At 30.9% G+C, this 20,520-nt stretch overlaps 2 protein-coding genes across 2 annotated transcripts in view; both read right to left on the reverse strand.

Moving 5' to 3' along the window:
- Positions 1-268: 268 nt before the first annotated feature.
- The window catches only part of LOC111701791 (limbic system-associated membrane protein), a 30,346-nt gene continuing 10,094 nt past the window's right edge, over positions 269-20,520 (reverse strand). The window contains exons 2-8 of the mRNA XM_023473213.1: positions 14,404-14,408; positions 5,889-5,948; positions 4,966-5,048; positions 3,803-3,861; positions 2,396-2,459; positions 1,922-1,997; positions 269-1,374 (exon numbers count right to left, since the gene is read on the reverse strand). Coding sequence (XP_023328981.1) covers positions 1,265-1,374; positions 1,922-1,997; positions 2,396-2,459; positions 3,803-3,861; positions 4,966-5,048; positions 5,889-5,943 — 447 coding nt within the window. The 5' untranslated portion in view covers positions 5,944-5,948; positions 14,404-14,408 and the 3' untranslated portion in view covers positions 269-1,264. The remainder of the gene's footprint in view (positions 1,375-1,921; positions 1,998-2,395; positions 2,460-3,802; positions 3,862-4,965; positions 5,049-5,888; positions 5,949-14,403; positions 14,409-20,520) is intronic.
- On the reverse strand, positions 11,148-16,089 carry LOC111701790 (uncharacterized). Its single transcript, XM_023473212.1, has 6 exons — positions 15,990-16,089; positions 14,777-14,859; positions 14,056-14,114; positions 13,730-13,793; positions 13,310-13,385; positions 11,148-12,171 (listed from the first exon to the last, which is right to left on the reverse strand). Exons 1-6 carry the CDS (start codon positions 16,036-16,038, stop codon positions 12,056-12,058), a joined length of 447 nt encoding a protein of 148 aa, XP_023328980.1. The 5' UTR covers positions 16,039-16,089; the 3' UTR covers positions 11,148-12,055.

A 20,520-nucleotide genomic window follows, 5' to 3' on the forward strand; every position in this document is an offset into this window, starting at 1 on the left:
AAAAGGCACACTTTTGAAAAGAACACTTTTGAAAGACAAACGCTTGAAAGACAGACTCATAAAAAACTTCTGAAAGACGATCTTCTAAAAGACTAACTTTTGAAAGATAAATAGTAGTATTTGAAATGAATGCATCCAACACTTTCTTTTGATAATTTTCCAAACAAAAACTTAATTTCGATTTTCCAAGATCATAATTCATATGTATCATCGTAGGCTGACATTTATTCTAAAAATTGCAGTTCTCTCCTCTCACTTATTTCAAAGACACATTTACAACTATATATATTATTAACACTAATTACAGAACTTTTTTGGGAGTAAGATATAAAATTACAAAACCAAGTTTTGAAATATTGTACGCATTTTTGGATATATTTGGAAGTTGGCAAAAATCTCTTTGGTGCTTTTAAATTTAACTGAATGGACATTTTTTGATAACATATTTACAATTTCTTGGAGTTCAGGTATATATCTACTTATTTATTATATAGGGGTACATGTTCATAGCTTTTAAGAAACTTGTACATTTATTAAGAAAGGGTAGATACAAAATAAAACGTCAAAAAACACTTTCTTTTTGATTTTGTACGTTGAGCAAGAATAAAATAAAATATTTGAATATGTAAGTTGTAAATATGTAAGTTGTGACGGACAGATTATTGTAAGGTAAAATGTACATTAATTCTTTCCACTTACAGTACAGTACAACATAAATGCATACAGTGACATGCAACCAGAAATCTCTGGAATAGAAAGACGACTTTTAGAATCACGTTATGACTTTGAATAGTCAAATGAACATGCTACACAGCAATTGTGTGTAAACAGATCATTTTCACTTAATAAATCAAATAAACGTAATTTAGCATTGCTTCAATGTCGTCTTCCTATTCCACCGTTTTCTGGTTCTTACTGTATTCAAAAACATTTAAACAACATATAATTCCCAAAATGAGTATCTTTAGATAAAAAAAACTACTAAGGTCAATTATTCGCTTTAAATTATGTTACAGTTTCTTTAAGGAAGGTTTACAATTTATGTAAAAGGTGTGTAAAAAAACATTCGTTAACGATATAGCATTAGCTTCTTTTAAATGAGCAATATTTACAATAAATTGATGAGTACTTGATTAAATCATGTTGTATACAGAAGGATAAATGAACAAATGCGAAGGGTGAATAGAAATAAGAAAAAAATGAAGATAGATGAAACCGATTATTAAATTAAATTTGGTGGGTGTCAGTGAGTGAAACTATTGTACTAAATTAGGTACATTGCAGTGAGTACAAATAGAATAAGAGAAGCAGTACACTGTACTCCAGGAACCCCGTTTAGTACCTCAGTAATCACAAGTTCACCAGTTCCAGGTTCTAGAATAATAATAATTAATCATAAAACATCTAATAAAAAATATTTCAAGTATTTAAAACTCCAAATAACAGTTATACCATGTTAAGACAGTGAAAACTATGTAAAGTACAATTAGAAGTATCACATCACAACTGTGAGTTGTGACATTTAAAACTTATAATGTAGATTTTTATATGTTATAACTCTTAATCTTTTTTCTAGTTTAGTCTTTATCTTATTCTCTTACTCTCCGTTCTAGGTTTATTGTTCTTTATGTTTCTAGAGGCCGTGATTTTAAAAGCTTAATCTCAAGTTAAAATCCATTAGTTTTCAACCTAAAGTTAAAATTAGAGCCGATTTGATGAGTTTTGACAAAGTGTTCTACTGGTTTTTAAACTAAATTTAACTCTAATAATAACTGGTCTCGACCTGATCATTATTTTATTTTGTTAATGGCAGCTTAGTATTGAGACTTTATTTCCTTGATCAATTAGATCAATATTCCGCTCCCCCTAGTCTGTCCCCTGGGGACACCCCGATCATGACTCCCTTTAATAAATATCTTACCATCAATCCTCAGTGTAGCCTGACTTTCTCCAAACGCATTCTCAGTTATGCAAGTATAGTATCCTTCCAGGTCATACTTAAACAAAATATTTCAGAATTTCATTTTTTTAGGAAAAATCAAAACATTTTTATATTTTAACATAGAACATTAAATGAAGGGTTGTCGTTTGAAACCACAGTATATTCCTTGTATACAAGAACGGTAAACCTTTATATAATGAATTACAGTCGTCGTCGTAAATATCAATAAAATAAAAACGACTTTCTGTTATAAATTTTGATATTTACCAAGCTTTCAAACAGCATGGATTCACATACAAATAAAAAAAGAAAAGCTTCCAATTAACAGCTTCTCTTTGTTTACTTGTAAGATTACAATTTGAAAAAGGAATTGTTAGAAACTTAGAAATCAAACTTGAATAAAAAGTCGTGTTGAATGTATTGATATAAAAGCCGACCACTGTGTTTACTTACATGATCCTGATTATGAATGTGAATGCGAAGAATATGAGAGTTTCCATAATCTTTTATTTCTACCCTAAAATAGAAAAAAAACATTATTTTTTTGAAAAAATGTATTTTCCACTGAACATTTAAAATAGTAAGAATGGGATAAAGTATGATAAAATGAAAAATTTTTCGGAAATAATTTCGCAAATGCTCCCTTAGTAAATTAATAAAAGTTACACAAATATTTTTGAAACAAATAAAAGAAATATTTTTTCAGTCGTTAAATACAATATGGAATAGAGAGTACAAACATATCTAGGTATTTTAATATTTTTGGACAAAAATTAGTTTTGGTCTTCTGATAGTGTTGGGTCTTTCAATACTTTTAGGCCAACAATGTGTTTCAGCCTCCAGATTGTGTTGGGACAGATGTTAAATATATATTTTGGTTTTCAATATTTTTAATGATTGTTTTGAACTTGTCACAGCGCGTGACTCTGAATGATAAAAAACTGGAAAAAACCGGATAAATACAAGTTACAGGTTGCGCGTAGATATTAATATGTTTTTAACAGTGTTAAGGATCCGGATCCGTTGGATCCGCAAGATTTTGGCTTCCTGGATCCGGATCCGGATCCAAGGGGTAAAATATCAACCAAAAACTGCAAAAAAAAAACTTTTTTACTCATAAACCCTAATTATGAACTTTTGAAAAAAGAAAGATTATAAAAATTTCCTTATTTCTGAATGGTTTATCAAGTTTTAGGATAAAAACAAGTGAAAAAAAATAAAACAAAAAATTAGAAAATTATTTTTTGTTAAAAAAATTCAGTAAATCTTAAAGAAATTACCTGGATCCGGATCCATTTTTTTTCCAGTGCGGATCCAGGATCCGGATCCGGATCCGGATCCGCATCAAAATTAAATGGATCCTGAGCAACTTTTTAATGAAAAGGTTGAAATTAAAGTAAATGTTTTTAAAGAGACTGTTATAGTATAATAGTAATTCTCCATTTAAATAGTAGTATATCCGTTATACAACGGTATATACTCCTAATAGTAGTATATCCGTTATACAACGGTATATACTCCTAATAGTAGTATATCCGTTATACACCGGTATATACTCCTAATAGCTTTGTCTGATAAAGAATGATCTTCCAGTAGAAATTCATTATTTTTCACAGTGGTTTCTATACAAAAGAGACTTGCTTGCGTTTGACCATACCAAAGACTTTTTTGAGTATACCAGTATCTAATAAACTCTAAACTTTTTCTTTATTCGGTCAGAGAACTGAACATGACTGTATGTAGCCGAGGGTGAATATGTAGATACCACAAGGTATAAAATTTAAAATAAAGTAAACATAAGTTTAAAATATTGGCACTTTTAGAAATATTTTTTTTTTAAATAGTTATTATAAAGTTTACCTGGCATCAAGGTCGTCTTTATCCCACATCCATTTAGTTGTAAACGAGGGTGGATGAGCCTAAAAAACATATAGTGAAAAGACAGGATCTAGGTGTTAATAAATGCCTATCCGAGCATTGCAGACAAGGTGTTAATAAATAAATACCTAGACAGGCAGAAAGTATCTAGTAATTATGAGTTAACAAATACCTACCCGAATACAGCAGTTAAGATCTAGTATCTAGGTGTTCATAAATATCTACCCGAACACGGCAAGCAAGATCTAGTATCTAGGAGTTAACAAATACCTACCAGAATACAGCAGTTAAGATCTAGTATCTAGGTGTTCATAAATATCTACCCGAACACGGCAAGCAAGATCTAACATCTAGGAGTTAACAAATACCTACCAGAATACAGCAGTTAAGATCTAGTATTTAGGTGTTCATAAATATCTACCCGAACACAGCAGTCAAGATCTAGTATCTAGGAGTTAATAAATGCCTACCCGAACACAGCAGCCAAGATCTAGTACCTAGGTGTTCATAATTATCTAACCGAAGACGGTAGATCTAGATTATTGGAGTTAACAAATGCCTACCAAACCACGGTAGACAAGATCGAATGTTCATAAATACCTTCCCGAACCAAGTAGACAAGATCAAGATTATATGTGTTCATGAATGACTACCCGAACACGGTAGACAAGATCAAGTATCTAGGTGTTCGTAAATACCTACCCGAGCACGGCAGACAAGATCAAGTATATAGGTGTTAATAAATATCTACCCGAGCACGGTAGACAAGATCTAGATTATATGTGTTCATGAATGCCTACCCGAGCACGGTAGACAAGATATAGATTATATGTGTTCATGAATGACTACTCCCGAACACGGTAGACAAGATCTAGATTATATGTGTTCATGAATGCCTACCCGAATTCGGTAGACAAGATCTAGATTATATGTGTTCATGAATGCCTACCCGAGTACGGTAGACAAGATATAGATTATATGTGTTCATGAATGCCTACCCGAACTCGGTAGACAAGATATAGATTATATGTGTTCATGAATGCCTACCCGAACTCGGTAGACAAGATCTAGTATATAGGTGTTCATGAATGCCTACCCGAACTCGGTAGACAAGATCTAGTATATAGGTGTTCATGAATGCCTACCCGAACTCTGCAGACAAGATCTAGTATTTCTCCCTCCCGAATATACTCGTAGTACACGTCAACTTGAGGGGGTATTCTTTCTCCTAAATATTTCAGAATAAAAATATCAATTTTCAAAAAGGCACATCCCTGTTTAATATTTTTTTATATCCAACCCTATGTTTTCTACTTTAAGTGTCCCACCCTTACTTACAGAAAGACCGGAAACTGAAGTTAAACAAACCGGAACTGCCAGGGAGATGAAATAAGCATGAGGTCGATTTAAAACCATAAAAAATTTTCTTTTGGCATTTTTCATTAACTTTTTCATAACTTGTTAATTATGCATTAAGTTATCTTTAAAAATACTAGATCACAAATCAAATATACAAATTTTGGATAATTAAAAAATTTTAATCCAGTGATTTGCGACGCATTGTTCCTTAAAATTGGTGACGCAGTCATGATACGCTTGATGACGCAAAGTGTAACAATGAAACGCAAAATCAAAACTTTTTATAAATTCATTAAAATGTAATGATTAAAAGTCTTAAATATGATATTTTTGATGATATGAAACACAATTCTATCAGCAAAAATAATCTTCATAAAAAATCTAAATTAAATTAAAATCCAAAAAATGCATTTTTTCATGATTTCGTTGTTCCCCAAAACAAAGAGATTTTATAAAAATACTAAATGAAAACCCAACGGTGGGAGAGTCTTTCATGCCATGCAATAAAAAAAAGTCAACTCATACAAGATGATCAGAGTTTAAGATATTCACAAATATCATGTTTATTGGAACCCAGGGTGTTGGGACCCAGGGTATTGGGACCCAGGGTATTAGGACCCAGGGTATTGGGACCCAGGGTATTGGGACCAAGGGTATTGAGACCCAGGGTATTGGGCGGCCACTTTTAAGAAGTGTTTTTTATTTTAACCTGTAATATATCTAGGACTAACCAAAACCAGGAGAAATAAAAGAATCCGTCTCATTTTCTAAAAAAAGTACAATTCACGTTTATCATTCACCTTAACTCTAAAATCATGATAATCAATGCGTAAATAAAATCTTGTAAACATTTTTTGTTGATCGAATCAGACACACGACGGCCTTTTATCTAATGCTGTCTTAATAACTTAAAACTGAAAAAGTTTTTCTTTTTAAGTGTAACTTTTTAAATTTTAAATAATTTTATATTATTGGGTGCACAATATGCTGGTTGGATTGCAACTGTGGTTTATTTGCGGTTGGTTTTGAAACGAAATCAAGGAAATCTCTTTTTATTGCAACATTTTGTGCTTTAGTGATCATAGGCAAGGATTATTAAAATTTTTGAAAAAAGTTTTTATAACCAAATATTTGGAACCAGGTGAACAAGGCATAGAGCTTAGATTTTCGTAATATATCTCCAAGGTATGTTTACCAGAAATCAGAACTTTTCTGTGGTATATCTCGGGATCATGCATTGATCTCTATTATATGCAGATACACAAATCAATCAATTTTTATTAAGGAATTCATATTCAGAATTAAAAGTGCACACATTGGATATCAAGATCTAGCGTTCAAGATCAAAAGTTCTTGTTAATTATTTCATTAAAATGTGCTTGAAGAACCCTTGACATTTTGTAAATTCAAACGAACGAAAGCATTCCCAAATTAATAAAACTTTTATCGAAATTTATAAACTAAATTTAGGGATATCTATCATATTCCCATCCAGGGGCGTATTCAAGAATTTATCCAGGGGGCTTACATGGGGGGGGGGGGGGCCTCAGCCTTTTTTTGGGCCCAAAAACCCCAATGAAAATTAAAAATTTCACTGATCAAAGGGGGGGGGGGGCTGAGTCCCCATAACCCCTCTGAATACGCCTTTGTTCCCATCTGTTCACAAAATGTTCATAATTTTGAAATGACATTGGTAAGTTCGATTTTACGAACAAAATTTTAGGATTTTTTCAAACAGTGTGCTGTGCATTTTATTCTAAAAGATTTAAATATTTTCTCTAATTTTGTTTATTGCTTAAATTTTAACCGACTGAACTGAAAAGAGAAAACAAGTTAAATGGTCTGATTTAGTGTTATGAGTTGTTATGGTAGTACTACATTTGTAATGCACACCAGATAATAAGTTCAACTATCCGTGCTTAGCTCAACTTGGTTCAAGTTATTATTTCTGACCTCTGGACGGGAAAAACACTAAATCATGGTTCAAAATATTTCTCAAACAATATCTATACATGAACTATATACAAGGCCGTGGGAAGGAATAAGAACAATTTATATTTTAATGTCGGACTTTTATTTGTTTACTGTACAGTGGGCATAATCTAAAATTGAAATTGAACCAACCGCCCACTGAGAAAATAGTGCGATCAAAAATCAATTTCAGAATCGTTCATACGGTTGAGATCCGACTATTTTATGTCGAAGAAATCACTTCTAACCCCCCCCCCCTAAAAAATTATGTTACGCATCGTTTTGTTTGGAAATGTTATGCAGAATTTAAATTCGAAAAAAAATTTTAAAAATATTAAAAATTGAATAAGCTAGTCGCGAAAAACAGCACAAAAAATGCTTTTAAACTTTTTGATGTTTTTGTTGAATTTTTTTTTTTTTTTCGTTTTTGTTTTTAAATTTGAATTCAGCAATAAATTTCTTAGAAGTAAGTAAGGTGTAACATTTAATGTTTTGAGATAGTTTTTTTGGGGATTTCTAAAAAAAAGTCAGAAATCGATCAGCCCTTTTGTACAGACTATACATCTTAGCGTAATTGGAGGGGTTTTCAGTACTGCAGTGGGCATAATTCGCTAGAAAGAGCGCAGTTTTAGCCAAAATCTTGAGGGTCCTGTAGTTTTGAGAAGGAAGGGATTCAATATTCTTAAACATTTTCATCACAAACTTTAATGTATACATATAAATCAGTACTTTAAATAGAATTTGTCAGTGATGGGTTCTGTTCACAATCTCTAATAAAATGTTAGAAAAAAAGTAAAATTGTCCTAAATAATTTGAGATAATGAAAAATAAGAATTTTCTCATGTGAATCTAAAAAAACTCAAAAAACAATTTTATGGAAAATAATTTTTCAAAGGTCATCACAATAAAATAATGCTTTTATGGGTTTTTATTGAAAACAACATTTTTCTTGGGTTTAGTCTGTGAAATAAAAAACTTTGCTCCCACTTTTTTTATAAAAAGAATTTGATTTTATTGCAAAACATTTCATCTCACAGTCTAGCCTACAAAATAACAAACGAATTAAACCCTTTATATATTTTCAACCTTTTGGTCTAGACCTTGATTGTTTGACTAGTAAAATTCATATATTGAAAGTTTGAAGAAGTTAAAAACCATCAGGTTGTAATGTATAAGAATTAGAAAACATAAGTTTCAGGCATGTTTGAAAGAAGTGTTTAGTTTCTTTGGTTTCAATATTTATGATTAGATTAGATTAGATTAGATTAAATTAAACCTAATTAAAACTATTTCGCTCCATCATATCATACCAATACACAATTTATCATTGACAAAAAATGTAGCAATTATAAAAAAGTAAAAAAATTATACTTCTGAATATCTATATATATATATAGATAATAACGTATTATTGTCTTTTCACTTGTTATATCTATAATGTTGTTGAATCAATGTGAACTATGGTCCTCTACTCTACCAACTATATCGGTATATATCCTGAGAAAGCTAGGAAGGGAATTTCAGCGCGCTACGAGATATATAGAAACTGTTAAATCGTTGTTTGGCACGGTTCGCCTTGGTTCGGCTTGGTTTGGCCTTGTTCGGCTTGGTGTGGTCCGGTTTGAAACGGAACGGTTTGCTTTAAAATTTACCTTACGGCTTCAAAACGTCTACCATATTTTAGCAGAAAGAGAAGGGGCCGGGGGGGGGGGGACGATGGGAAGGTTATTGTGTACATATTGAATTTCATTCTCAGTAGGCACACCAAGAATTTATTTGTCTTTTAGTTATATTCTTTCATTAAATACAACCAATAATCTTTGTTTCGATCTGAATTAATAATATTAAACTAACCATTTACAACTCTTTATTTCGATCATTTATTATAGAATATGGAATTTCAGCCTGGGGAAGAAACAAATTCACATTTTACAGAAACGAGCAATAATATTAATTGATAACTCAAAAGCCAAGTCTCATAGTGATCCTCTTTTCCTTAAGTATAAGATTTTTAAGATTAATGATCTGGTAGACTTTAACCAAGGTTGAATTTAGTTTCTGTCTCCAATATTGTCTCGTCCTTTGTGGGTATTGTTGCATTGTCATAAACACACAGTAATTATAAGAAAGATTCAAAAATATAATTTTATTTATGTTTAAATAAAACCAAATTATTAGAATTTGGACGAATGTTAGTTTTTTTCTTCTTTCATTCTTCTGCCTACAAAGATATTAAACGAATTTCTGAATAATCTTCTTTGAGTTTTATCCTGTGCATATTTTGGATAAAAATGTCTTCGTCTTCGTTATATCTATATTAGGTGTCTATCTAATTTTCAATACTAATATTCAAATATCTCCATAAAACCACCCCTTAGAAATACGATCACTTTATATACAAGTGTACAGTGTTATAATACGTAAACAAATCGTGATGTATACAACCGACCTCCCAATTAATTAATTAATAGGGAGGTCGGTTGTGTACATCTGAACTAAGCTTCACCTCTTTATTGTATTGTTTAAAAATAAACATGCATATTTATAAATGAATTATATTTCTTTGAACTGTCATGTTATGATGTTTACTGGGACGCGCTGTACAATTTACATTTCGAATTCTTTTATATATTTTTGAACAGTTTTTTGAACACTTCATACAATCTACTTTTCATCCTTTTTTGTCGTCTTTCTTGGAAAATAACGAGAGAAAAAAATAAAGATTAATGACATAGACCGATATGTCCGGATCACAAGGGTACCCTGTAAACCTTTCGTCATTTTTTATCTGGAAAATTTCGGACAGTTTTCTTCTTTTCTCCTGCTGCATAAATGCACATGTCACTTTTCTAGAAAACAGGGTACCGTAGAAGATCGGACATGAAATTCTATATTTGTATATATTACTATAAATTACTTCTATACAGTCCCTTTAAGAGTTTGTCCTCTCACATCAACACTAAACTTTAAACTGTTTTACATTTGTTGAATTCATCACGTATTGTATGTATAGCTGTATACTAGCTGTAAATTAAAGACCTAAAAGCATATTTATTTTAAATTATTCAGAATATTTCAAATCATATTAAATACACTCGATAGTAAAAAAATTACCATGTACAGTGTACAATGTGAAGATTAATCAATACTATACTATTTTAAAGAGTTTCCCAGATGATTTTAAAGGGAGTGTTCGCGAAAAATGAAAGGGGGTATAGGCTTAATGCGATAAAAAAGCGCTTTTGATCGCTACTAATCTTACTTCTATCTGTTGCGTCTATAAGGAGAAAATTGTTAAAGACGTCTCCTACCGAATAACTTAGCGGCCATACAAAATGAGAAATCTCAAACAACTTAGAGCGTAAAAAATCAATTTATTTTCAAACAAATCATTCAGATATTACAACCTATAGTCATCGATTATCTTTCGACACATTTGTATATAGTTTATATTTTATAATATTTTTTCACTAAGGAATTGAGTCTTTGCCACAAACATAAGTTTTTGTATCCCTTTATCCTTGCAACCTGATATTTGATATTTCAAACTTTAAATATTTAATCTAACAGGGTACATAGTTTGAAATATCTAATGTCTACGAAATTGGATTCCAGAGGCACAGGGAATTGAAAATCAGAGTTTGTGACAAAGACTCAATCCCTTTTTTTTGAATTTGAATATTTATCTTGTCGCTTGCGTAACTATCTAAGAATGCCGCGCGCCATTCACTTTTCCGAAATCCGTTAAAAAGTTTTCTAAAAAAATAAAATATAAAAGAATTAATTAAAAAGTATTATAAAATATAAATGAATGATTAAAATACCTGTATATTCTCAATGCAAATTTTTTAAATGACACTTTCTGGTTTAGGAAACTTCTCTCTACGATATCTGATCAGAAAGAGACGGGATTGTAAAATTATTAAATAACAAAGTGTTTTTTTTGTGAATCTTTCATTGACTAAACCATAATAAGGTATGGAGATACAGTACAAAGCTAGCATAAAAATATTTAATCTACATTTTTTTAACACTTTAGGTAGAAGGTTACAAACAAAGTGTTGTGGCGCAATGATGTTTCAGTTCAACTTTAACTTATCTCGAACGGGGCCATTGTTAAAATATTGTTGAGGTTTGTTTGAGTAGGGTTTCCAGCGAACGAAACGTTTCACGAAAAATAACGAAAATTTTCGTTCGCATTTCGTTCGGATTTTGTATACTTTTTCGCATTTTTTCGCGAAAACAAAACGAAATTTCACGAAATTTTTTTCGCGAAATTTTCAGATTTCACATGCAAGATGCGAAAATTTCGCGAAACGATTTTTCCTTTTCGCTGGAAACCCTAGCCAAGAGCCAAGTTATGAGAAAAACTATCAAGATTTTTAGCTAAAACATCGGAGAACACAACCCTTGGGAAAAGATTTATTTTCATTGTGCTTTAATCATAGTATTGAGATTAAAAACATGGTTGTTATGAATAACACAATGATAATAAAAATGAACATAAGCATGAAATGGAACATGAAAATGAAATGAACATAAACATTAAAATGTATGTAAATGAGCATGACTATATAAATGAACAGAAACATGAACATGACATGATCCGTAAATACACAATAATATGTAACAGATAATAAGATGAACGAAAGCAGGATCATAAATAAAGAATGAAAACTGCATTATCATGAAAATATTAATGGTCTTTATATGTTTATTGATCATGATTATAAACATTGACACGAACATGAGAATTCTAATGCATATGAGGAAGATGTTTATGTTTAATACAAACATAGACATGGAAATTAGTATGAACAAGAACATGATATTAGATGCTGAAAACTATGATGAACATGAATATGAAAGTTAATATGAACATGAACATTGTAAATGTAAATAATTTTAGATAATATTCATGAAGCTAGATACGAGGATGAACATGAACATGAACATGTTAAAAGTATTCTGCCCGGCTGCGTTCACGTTCTCATAGATCTTCAGTTTACCATTTACAGGCTCTAAAATATAAACAAATATTGAATAAAGATTATAGGGATTAAAGGAAATAAAGGGGTTAAAGTGATTAGAGAGGTTAAAGGAAATAATGGGGTAAAGGGATTAAACGGATTATAGTGATTGAAGGGATTACAAAGATTATAGGTATTACAGGGATTATAGGGTTTATAGGGGTTATAGGGATAATGGGGATTAAAGAGATATCAGAGATTGTAGGGATTAAAGGGATTATAGGGATTACAGGATTAACAGGATTACAGGAATTAAAGGATTAAAGAGATTAAAGGATTAATGGGATTAAAGGGATTAAAGGATTAAAGGGATTAAAGGATTGAAGGGATTTAAGGATTAAAGAGATTAAAGGATTAAGGGGATTAAAGGATTAAAAGGGTTAAAGGATTAAAGGGATTAAAGTGATTAAAGGATTAAAGGGATTAAAGTGATTAAAGGATTAAAGGGATTAAAGGATTGAAGGGATTAAAGGATTGAAGGGATTAAAGGATTAATGGGATTAAAGGGATTAAAGGATTAAAGGGATTAAAGGATTAAAGGGTTTAAAGGATTAATGGGATTAAAGGGATTAAAGGGATTAAAGGATTAACGGGATTAAGGATTAAAGGGATTAAATGGATTAAAGGGATTAAAGGGATTAAAGGATTAAAGGGATTAAAGGATTAAAGGATTAAAGGGATTAAAGGATTAAAGGGATTAAAGGATTAAAGGGATTAAAGGATTAAAGGGATTAAAGGATTACAGGGATTAAGGATTAAAGGAATTAAAGGGATTAAAGGGATGAAAGGGATTAAAGGATTAAAGGGATTAAAGGATTAAAGGGATTAAAGGATTAAAGGGATTAAAGGATTAATGGGATTAAAGGGATTAAAGGATTAAAGGGATTAAAGGATTAAAGGGATTAAAGGATTAAAGGGATTAAAGGATTAAAGGGATTAAAGGGATTAAAGGATTAAAGGGATTAAAGGATTAAAGGGTCCGTCAAGTTCGAGTTAAAAAAGGTGAATTGCCGGTTTACAAAACCTGAGTAACAATGACGAAGATATCGTCGTTTTCCTAATTTAAATTAATTTTCTTCTTTGTCTCTTGCATAAATACCAAGTAACTAATGAAGAAAAAAATAAAAACCTTCTATAGTGAGAACAGCTTCAGTTTCCCCAACAGCATTCTCAGCTCTACAGTAGTAGTGCCCCTCTAGGTCATACTAGATAGATAGATACATAGAAAGATAGGTAGATAGATAGATAGATAGATAGGTAGATAGAGATAGATAGATAGATAGATAGATGAATATATAGGTAGATAGATAAAAAATAGATAGATAGATAGATAGATAGATATATAGAAAGATAGATAGATAGATAGATAGATAGATAGATAGATAGATAGATAGATAGATAGATAGATAGATAGATAGATAGATAGATAGGTAGATAGATAGATAGATAGATAGATAGATAGATTGATAGATATTTAGATAGATAGATAGATAGATATTTAGATAGATATTTAGATAGATATTTAGATATATATATAGATATAACTTACATATTTGTTGTCGTGTATATGTATTCTGAGTATATGTGAGGAACCGATATCTAGGGTTTCAACTCTAAAATATTAAAAATATAAATTTTGTATTTACATTTCCCAAAATTTAAACTTTCAAATGTTAATTAGTTCATATCAAAAAAAGTTTAAATAACCATCTTTATTTGATGGAAAGCTGTTATTTAAAGAAAATTAAAATTAAAAAAAGGCATTTTTTATTTCAAATACTACTTCTTAGGATACTTCAATACTTTTGTGTTTTTTAGAACATTTTGTCTTGTATTTTCTAGAATTATTTTTTTAGTTTTTCTTGAATTATTCACCTTGCATCAAGATTTGATTTGTCCCAGGTCCATTTAATTGTATATGAGGGAGGGTGAGCCTGAAAAAAAAATACAAAACATTTGTTTAAAAAATGCAAAATATTTGTAAAATTCGTACAAAATATTAGTAAAAAAGCTGGGACCGAATTTATTGAATTTGAATACAAATATACAAATTTAAATAAACGATTCAAATTCTTCCTTGATCTTTAACTTTTAAATCGGTGGTTCAATCTTGAAGTTCGGCAGAAATCGGAAGCAGGTAGTTCAGAGATCTATCTCAAATTCATGAAATTCGTTTTGAACTTTTAAAAATCTTTTAAGTATCCTGTATTCTTAGCTTTGTAACTTGTCTATTGGACTTTATATGGGCCCAAAACATTAAACTTAGCCGAGTCAAAGTTAAACTGAATTTGCTTTTAGTAAACTAACGGAGATGTTAGGGTAGACACACCAGTCAAATATAGGGTTTTAAGATAAATTTACTTGTGTAGAAAATATAATCCAAGTACATCAGGTAAAAGATTTACGAAGAGAACACATTTTTTGATGGTCAGCCCCAAAAAAATTATTTGAGTATCTTAGTTTTGCCCATCTACCATATAAATACTTTAAAAATAATTCGGTATTTCAAATTTTTTTGGACAATTGCTCTTATAAACACAATTTGTATAGGTTTCAACTTAAAAAATAAATCCTGCGATGAAATCTGAAAACTCACCCTAACATTACACCTGAGATCCAGGGCATCTCCTTCTTCAACATATTCATAACTAACATCTATCTGAGGTCTTATACGTTCACCTAGAGTACATCAAATACAGTACAATATACAATTGATACAATTGAATCAGTACAATTGATACAAAGCAATTAGTACAACAGATACTGTACAATCAGTACAATTGATACAGTACAATCAGTACAATTGGTACATCAGAATCAGTACAATTGATTCAGTACAATCAGTATAACAGATACAGTACAATCGGTACAACAGATACAGTATAATCAGTATAGTATAAGACAACCTTTGTTACAATTTTTTGAAGATCTGAGGATTTCTTTAGCAGTATCTGATATAAAGTTATAACCAGTTTAAAGCGGAATAAAGTCATATTTTTCTAATCCAAACTATGACTATGAGTTTTAACAGATGCAAATACAAATTCTAATTTTAATATAAAGCCTTAAGAAAGACGACTTTTATTATACTTTATCAGGTTATTACTGTGTTGGTTCAGAGTTACCCACGAAGAATGAAACTACAATAACGACCTGTACATATTCAAATAAGAGGAACAAAAGGTTAAACGCGGTTTTCAGCATCGTACACAGGATATCAATAGCGTACGAGATTTGGCAAAATAAACCAAGTTTTTAGTTCAATATTTTCACTTTTTAGTCTTTTTACTAACATTTTTAATTAAATATTTTACACTTTTTAGTCTTTTTCTATCATTTTTAATTTAATATTTTACACTTTTTAGTTTTTTTTCTAGCATTTTTAATTAAATATTTTACACTTTTTAGTCTTTTTTTCTAGCATTTTTAGTTCAATATTTTACAATTTTTAGTCTTTTTTTCTAGCATTTTTAATTCAATATTTTACACTTTTTAGTCTTTTTTCTAGCATTTTTAGTTCAATATTTTACACTTTTAGTCTTTTTTTTCTAGCATTTTTAGTTCAATATTTTGCACTTTTTAGTCTTTTTTCTAGCATTTTTAAATCAATATTTTACCCTTTTTAGTCTTTTTTTCTGGCATTTTTAATTCAATTATTTTTTATGTCTGCAAGGAATCATCTTTTCTGGTTAACGTACCCTGTTCGTAGTCTGTCAATCAGATGACACAAAGAAACACGGGTCAGGCCTTTTTTAACAACTTGCTTTTATGTTTATAAAACATATTCGGCAAAAAATCTCTTTTTTTACCTGCTGTGTAGGTTAAAGATAGAAGAACAACAAACCATTTATTCAGCATTCTTATCTAAACATGTTTTAGTTAACGTTTGCATTAGTTTGCATGAAAAAGAAGAAATATTTTTTTAAAATATTCTTTTTCGGTTCAAATCATGTTCATATGTAATGCATGAAAAGACTTTTTAAAATTCAACAAGAAAAAGTTTAATTTTTTATCATGACTGGATTATTTTTGTATGACTGGATTTCGATGAGAATTTAAGATTTCATAACTAATAATTAATTTTTTTATATGTGCACGTTACAATCTTCAAATATAGTTATATATAGAAATGTATTGATTTTCACAGGATACTAAATGTTACTTTGTTTAGTCTTTTTAAGTTCGCAAATTAAACATTTTTTACGCGAGAGTAAATTTAAAACATAATTAAAAAAATCGTCAATTCTTCATGTTTGTTAAGAAATTCATAAAAAAAACAAACAGGGCCGTAAAAGGAAGGGGGGTGGGAGTGCTTTTAATGTAGGGGGACGTTGCCCCCTACAAAAACGGAATTGAAAGCCTATTAAATGACGCTTCTGTAATTTCAATTTTAAGTTCCAAGCCATATTTACGTATTGTGAATTGCAACGGTCCATTTAAACAATATTATAGGATTAGTTTGTAATTCATCTGACAGAGATTTGCGGATTTTGCGCCGAAGAGTTAAACTACATAGGAAAATGGCTTTTTCTTTCTTCTCCGTTTTCGTTACTTTTCAGCGCACAGTTTGTTCACTATTCATGCCACGTGTTTTATTGTTTATTTGGATAAAGTTTCAGCAAATTGGTTGAATATTTAACCCGCTAATGCCCTGAACACTTAAATATTATTAGTTGTTTAATAACAAATCAAAGCTACAGAGAAATGTAAGAAAGCTATAAGCTATATGCATGCCAAGTTTAGATGCACGACTGGGTGTGTTTACTCTACTAGTCACTCTCTAGTTTCTATAGTTGCTTGGTTGCTTGGTAAGAGAGGGGGGGGGGGGCTATATACAGGTTTGACTGGCTTATATACATACCTATTACCTATACCTTACTTCAAAGTTTACACTTGACTTCTATTTACTTAAACCTGTCCCATGGTGCTTGCATTGAAGGTAAAGTGACAAATCAGAAAATGTGTCGGGGTCGGGGACCTAGATCAGTACACCCAACTTAGACACTAGACAGACAAGGGATTTACTAATCATAAAGAATTAGCAAAAAGGAATATGTCGTAATTGATTTTAAAAGTTCATAGAAATATTTTTAACCATATTCCTTGCAAAAAGAAATGCCTTTTAACAAAATTTGTTTTTAAAAATCATAAACTTTAATATCTAGATGTCTTCTATATATATACTTTGTTTGGGTGTCTGTTTGTCTGTCCGTTTGTATCCAATAAACGTCAAAACGGCTGAACCAATCGGGCCCACATTTTTTTGTGGGACCTTGCGTGACCCCAGGCAAGATATATGCATGATCAAATTCAAAAATTTGCCTCTAACAAAATTCGATTTTTGAAAATTTTGAAAATACGTGGATTTTTTTAATCCGCCAATCTTTTTTTGTTTGTTTTACAATGAACACAAAGAGAACAATTTTGAATAAGAAGATGGGCGCGAAGCGCTCTAAAAGCCTAGTAATTTATATTAAGACAGATTTGCTTTTACAGGCGTACTTAAAGTTTTTTCTTCTTATAAAAATGTATTTGCAGTTTATCTTTTTTATGTTTTAAAAAATATTTAATCTTTTGGTACACGAAACATGACAGTCGGTAGGTAGTAATGAATGTCGTCTTTCATATACACTAAAAATATATAAAAAGCTTATTGCAGTTTATTTTATTAAAAATCTGTTACTTAAATATATTTTACTTTTAAATCAATTTTACTAACACATGACTTCCATATAATATTCTTATTATTGCCCTTTGTATTAAACAACTTAACAAATTATGGAAGAAGACATTCTAAACTATTCACCAATTGTCATGTTTCGTGGGACACCCTGTAGGTCATATGAAACAACAATGCATTTTACAGTAAGAACCGGAAAACCCCGGAATAGGAAGACGACATTTAAGCAACAATTAAGTGTTACAAGGCAAATACGGTGGTAGGCGATTATATCCATATAATGAAGACGACTTGAAAAGAAGTTTTTTTCAATTCTCTTTGCTTCCATGCTTTTGTGTATCCATACTGTTTAAAAGCTTGATATAAATCAAAATTGAAATCGAAATTGATATAATCGCCTACCACCGTAGTTTCACTGTTAACCTATAAAATCACTTATTGAGTTACAGGGGGTTGTTTATATTGTACAATTGTTGTTTCTCATGTTCATTATACAATTTCAAGACAAGGGTATAAAAGTCGTCTTCCTATTACGAAGTTCTGGCTTTCACTGTGCATTCATAAAAAATGCCAATTATTGGTACCTACCATAAAATTGAATAATATTGGCCAACTAAACTAAACTAAACTATACTAAACTAAACTAAACTAAATTAAACTAAACTAAACTAAACTAAACTAAACTTAACTAAACTAAACTAAACTAAACTATACTAAACTAAACTAAACTAAACTAAACTAAACTAATAACATAAAAGATATAGAATTTGGTTGTTAGGTAATTTCCCAAATGTATTTTCGAAGTGGTAACTTCCCAATGGTTAGGTTAGGCTCTCTGTATAGCCGAAGGCTGTAAGGGGGTCGGGGGCTAGGATGGGATATGAGCTGAGCGCAGCGGCTAGGATGGGGTATGAGCTGATTGCAGCGGCTAGGATGGGATATGAGCTGAGTGCAGCGGCTAGGATGGGATATGAGCTGAGTGCAGCGGCTAGGATGGGATCTGGGCTGAGCGAAGCGGCTAGGATGGGATATGGGCTGAGCGCAGCGGTCAGAAGGCTGGGGATCGAGCGTTGTGGCTAGAACAGATTGGGGAACTAGCCGCTTGGAAAATTTCAAAGCCGGGAAACTATACTTAACATCTAGATTTGGTACTATCAATTTATGCTTGATTCGTGTAGATAGCAGCAGGGGCAGAGATGAATATGGAAAGTACAAAATAGATGTCTTTTTCTTCAACTAGAAAATAGAGGCAATTTTGGCAGCAGCAGATGTGGATTTAATGGTTCTGTCAATATTCCAGAAAGATGTGACTTTCGATCACACAATTTGACCCATTAAACACAATTTGTTAGCCTTTTCTATTAAATACTTTTTTGTTGGCATATGCATTTTGAAATCCGTGAAGTAAATGATTATTGAATTAAAGACCAAAACTCGTTTGATTTCAAGTAGAAAAAACCGAATGCTGCTCACTCTGATTGACGTGATTAGTCCGGTGTGAGCAGGATGTTTCTAAATACCCTGGCTTCATATCCATATTAGATCATCCTTAATGTGGCTACTTCCTTTTCTAAAGATATATGGAAGACGATACGTTTCCTAAATATATTTGTATTGTATGAATATCTTACAAGTTTTTGCTTAAGTACTTTCAAAATAATTGAACGAGGCTTTTAAAAATCGTCTTTATATGAAGGAAATTTACAATTTAATAAATTTCACCGCGAAAATCTCTTTCCCCTGCCCTGTATCCCCCAGTATCCCCTGTGTCCCTGTATCTCTGACATATTACTTGAAAGTTGAAAATAAGTACTGAAGAATATAACTATGTATAACATATATCTGTATCCCATGTATCCCTGATATACTACTAGAAAATAAGTACTGAAAAATATAACTATGTAAAGCATATATCTGTATCCCATATATCCCTGATATACTACTTGTAGAAAATAAGTACTGAAGAATATAACTATGTATAACATATATCTGTATCCCATGTATCCCTGATATACTACTTGAAAATAAGTACTGAAGAATAAAACTATGTATAACATATATCTGTATCCCATGTATCCCTGATAAACTACTTGAAAATAAGTACTGAAGAATATATCTATGTATAATATATATCTGTATCCTCTAGCTGTATCACCTGTATCCCATGTATCCCTAATATACTACTTGTAAATAAGTACTAAGGGATATTTAGCTATAATATATATCTGAATCCCATGTATCCCTGATATACTACTAGAAAATAAGTACTGAAGAATACAACTATGTATAACATATATCTGTATCCCATGTGTCCCTGATATACTACTTGAAAATAAGTACTTAAGAATATATCTATGCATAATATATATCTGTATCCCATGTATCCGTGATATACTACTTAAAAATAAGTACAGAAGAATATATCTATGTGTAATATATATCTGTATCCTCTAGCTGTATCACCTGTATTCCTTATATCCCTGATATACTACTTGAAAATAAGTACTGAAGAATATGTCTATGTATAATATATATCTGTATCCTCTAGCTGTATCACCTGTATTCCTTGTATCCCTGATATACTACTTGAAAATAAGTACTAAAGAATATGTCTATGTATAACATATATCTGTATCCTCTAGCTGTATTACCTGTATTCC

Source organism: Eurytemora carolleeae, unplaced genomic scaffold, assembly GCF_000591075.1.
Source record: "Eurytemora carolleeae unplaced genomic scaffold, Eaff_2.0 scaffold477, whole genome shotgun sequence".
NCBI lineage: Eukaryota > Metazoa > Arthropoda > Copepoda > Calanoida > Temoridae > Eurytemora > Eurytemora carolleeae.

What these genes read in the sequence shown, in the direction of transcription:
- LOC111701790 (XM_023473212.1), bottom strand. Translation starts at nt 16,038, where the DNA reads ATGCTGAATAAATGGTTTGTTGTTCTTCTATCTTTAACCTACACAGCA. An exon ending in AAATCAAATCTTGATGCAAG is followed by an intron (nt 13,794 to 14,055) that starts GTGAATAATTCA and finishes TTAATATTTTAG; the next exon opens with AGTTGAAACCCTAGATATCG. An exon ending in AGCTGTTCTCACTATAGAAG is followed by an intron (nt 12,172 to 13,309) that starts GTTTTTATTTTT and finishes TTTATATTTTAG; the next exon opens with AGCCTGTAAATGGTAAACTG.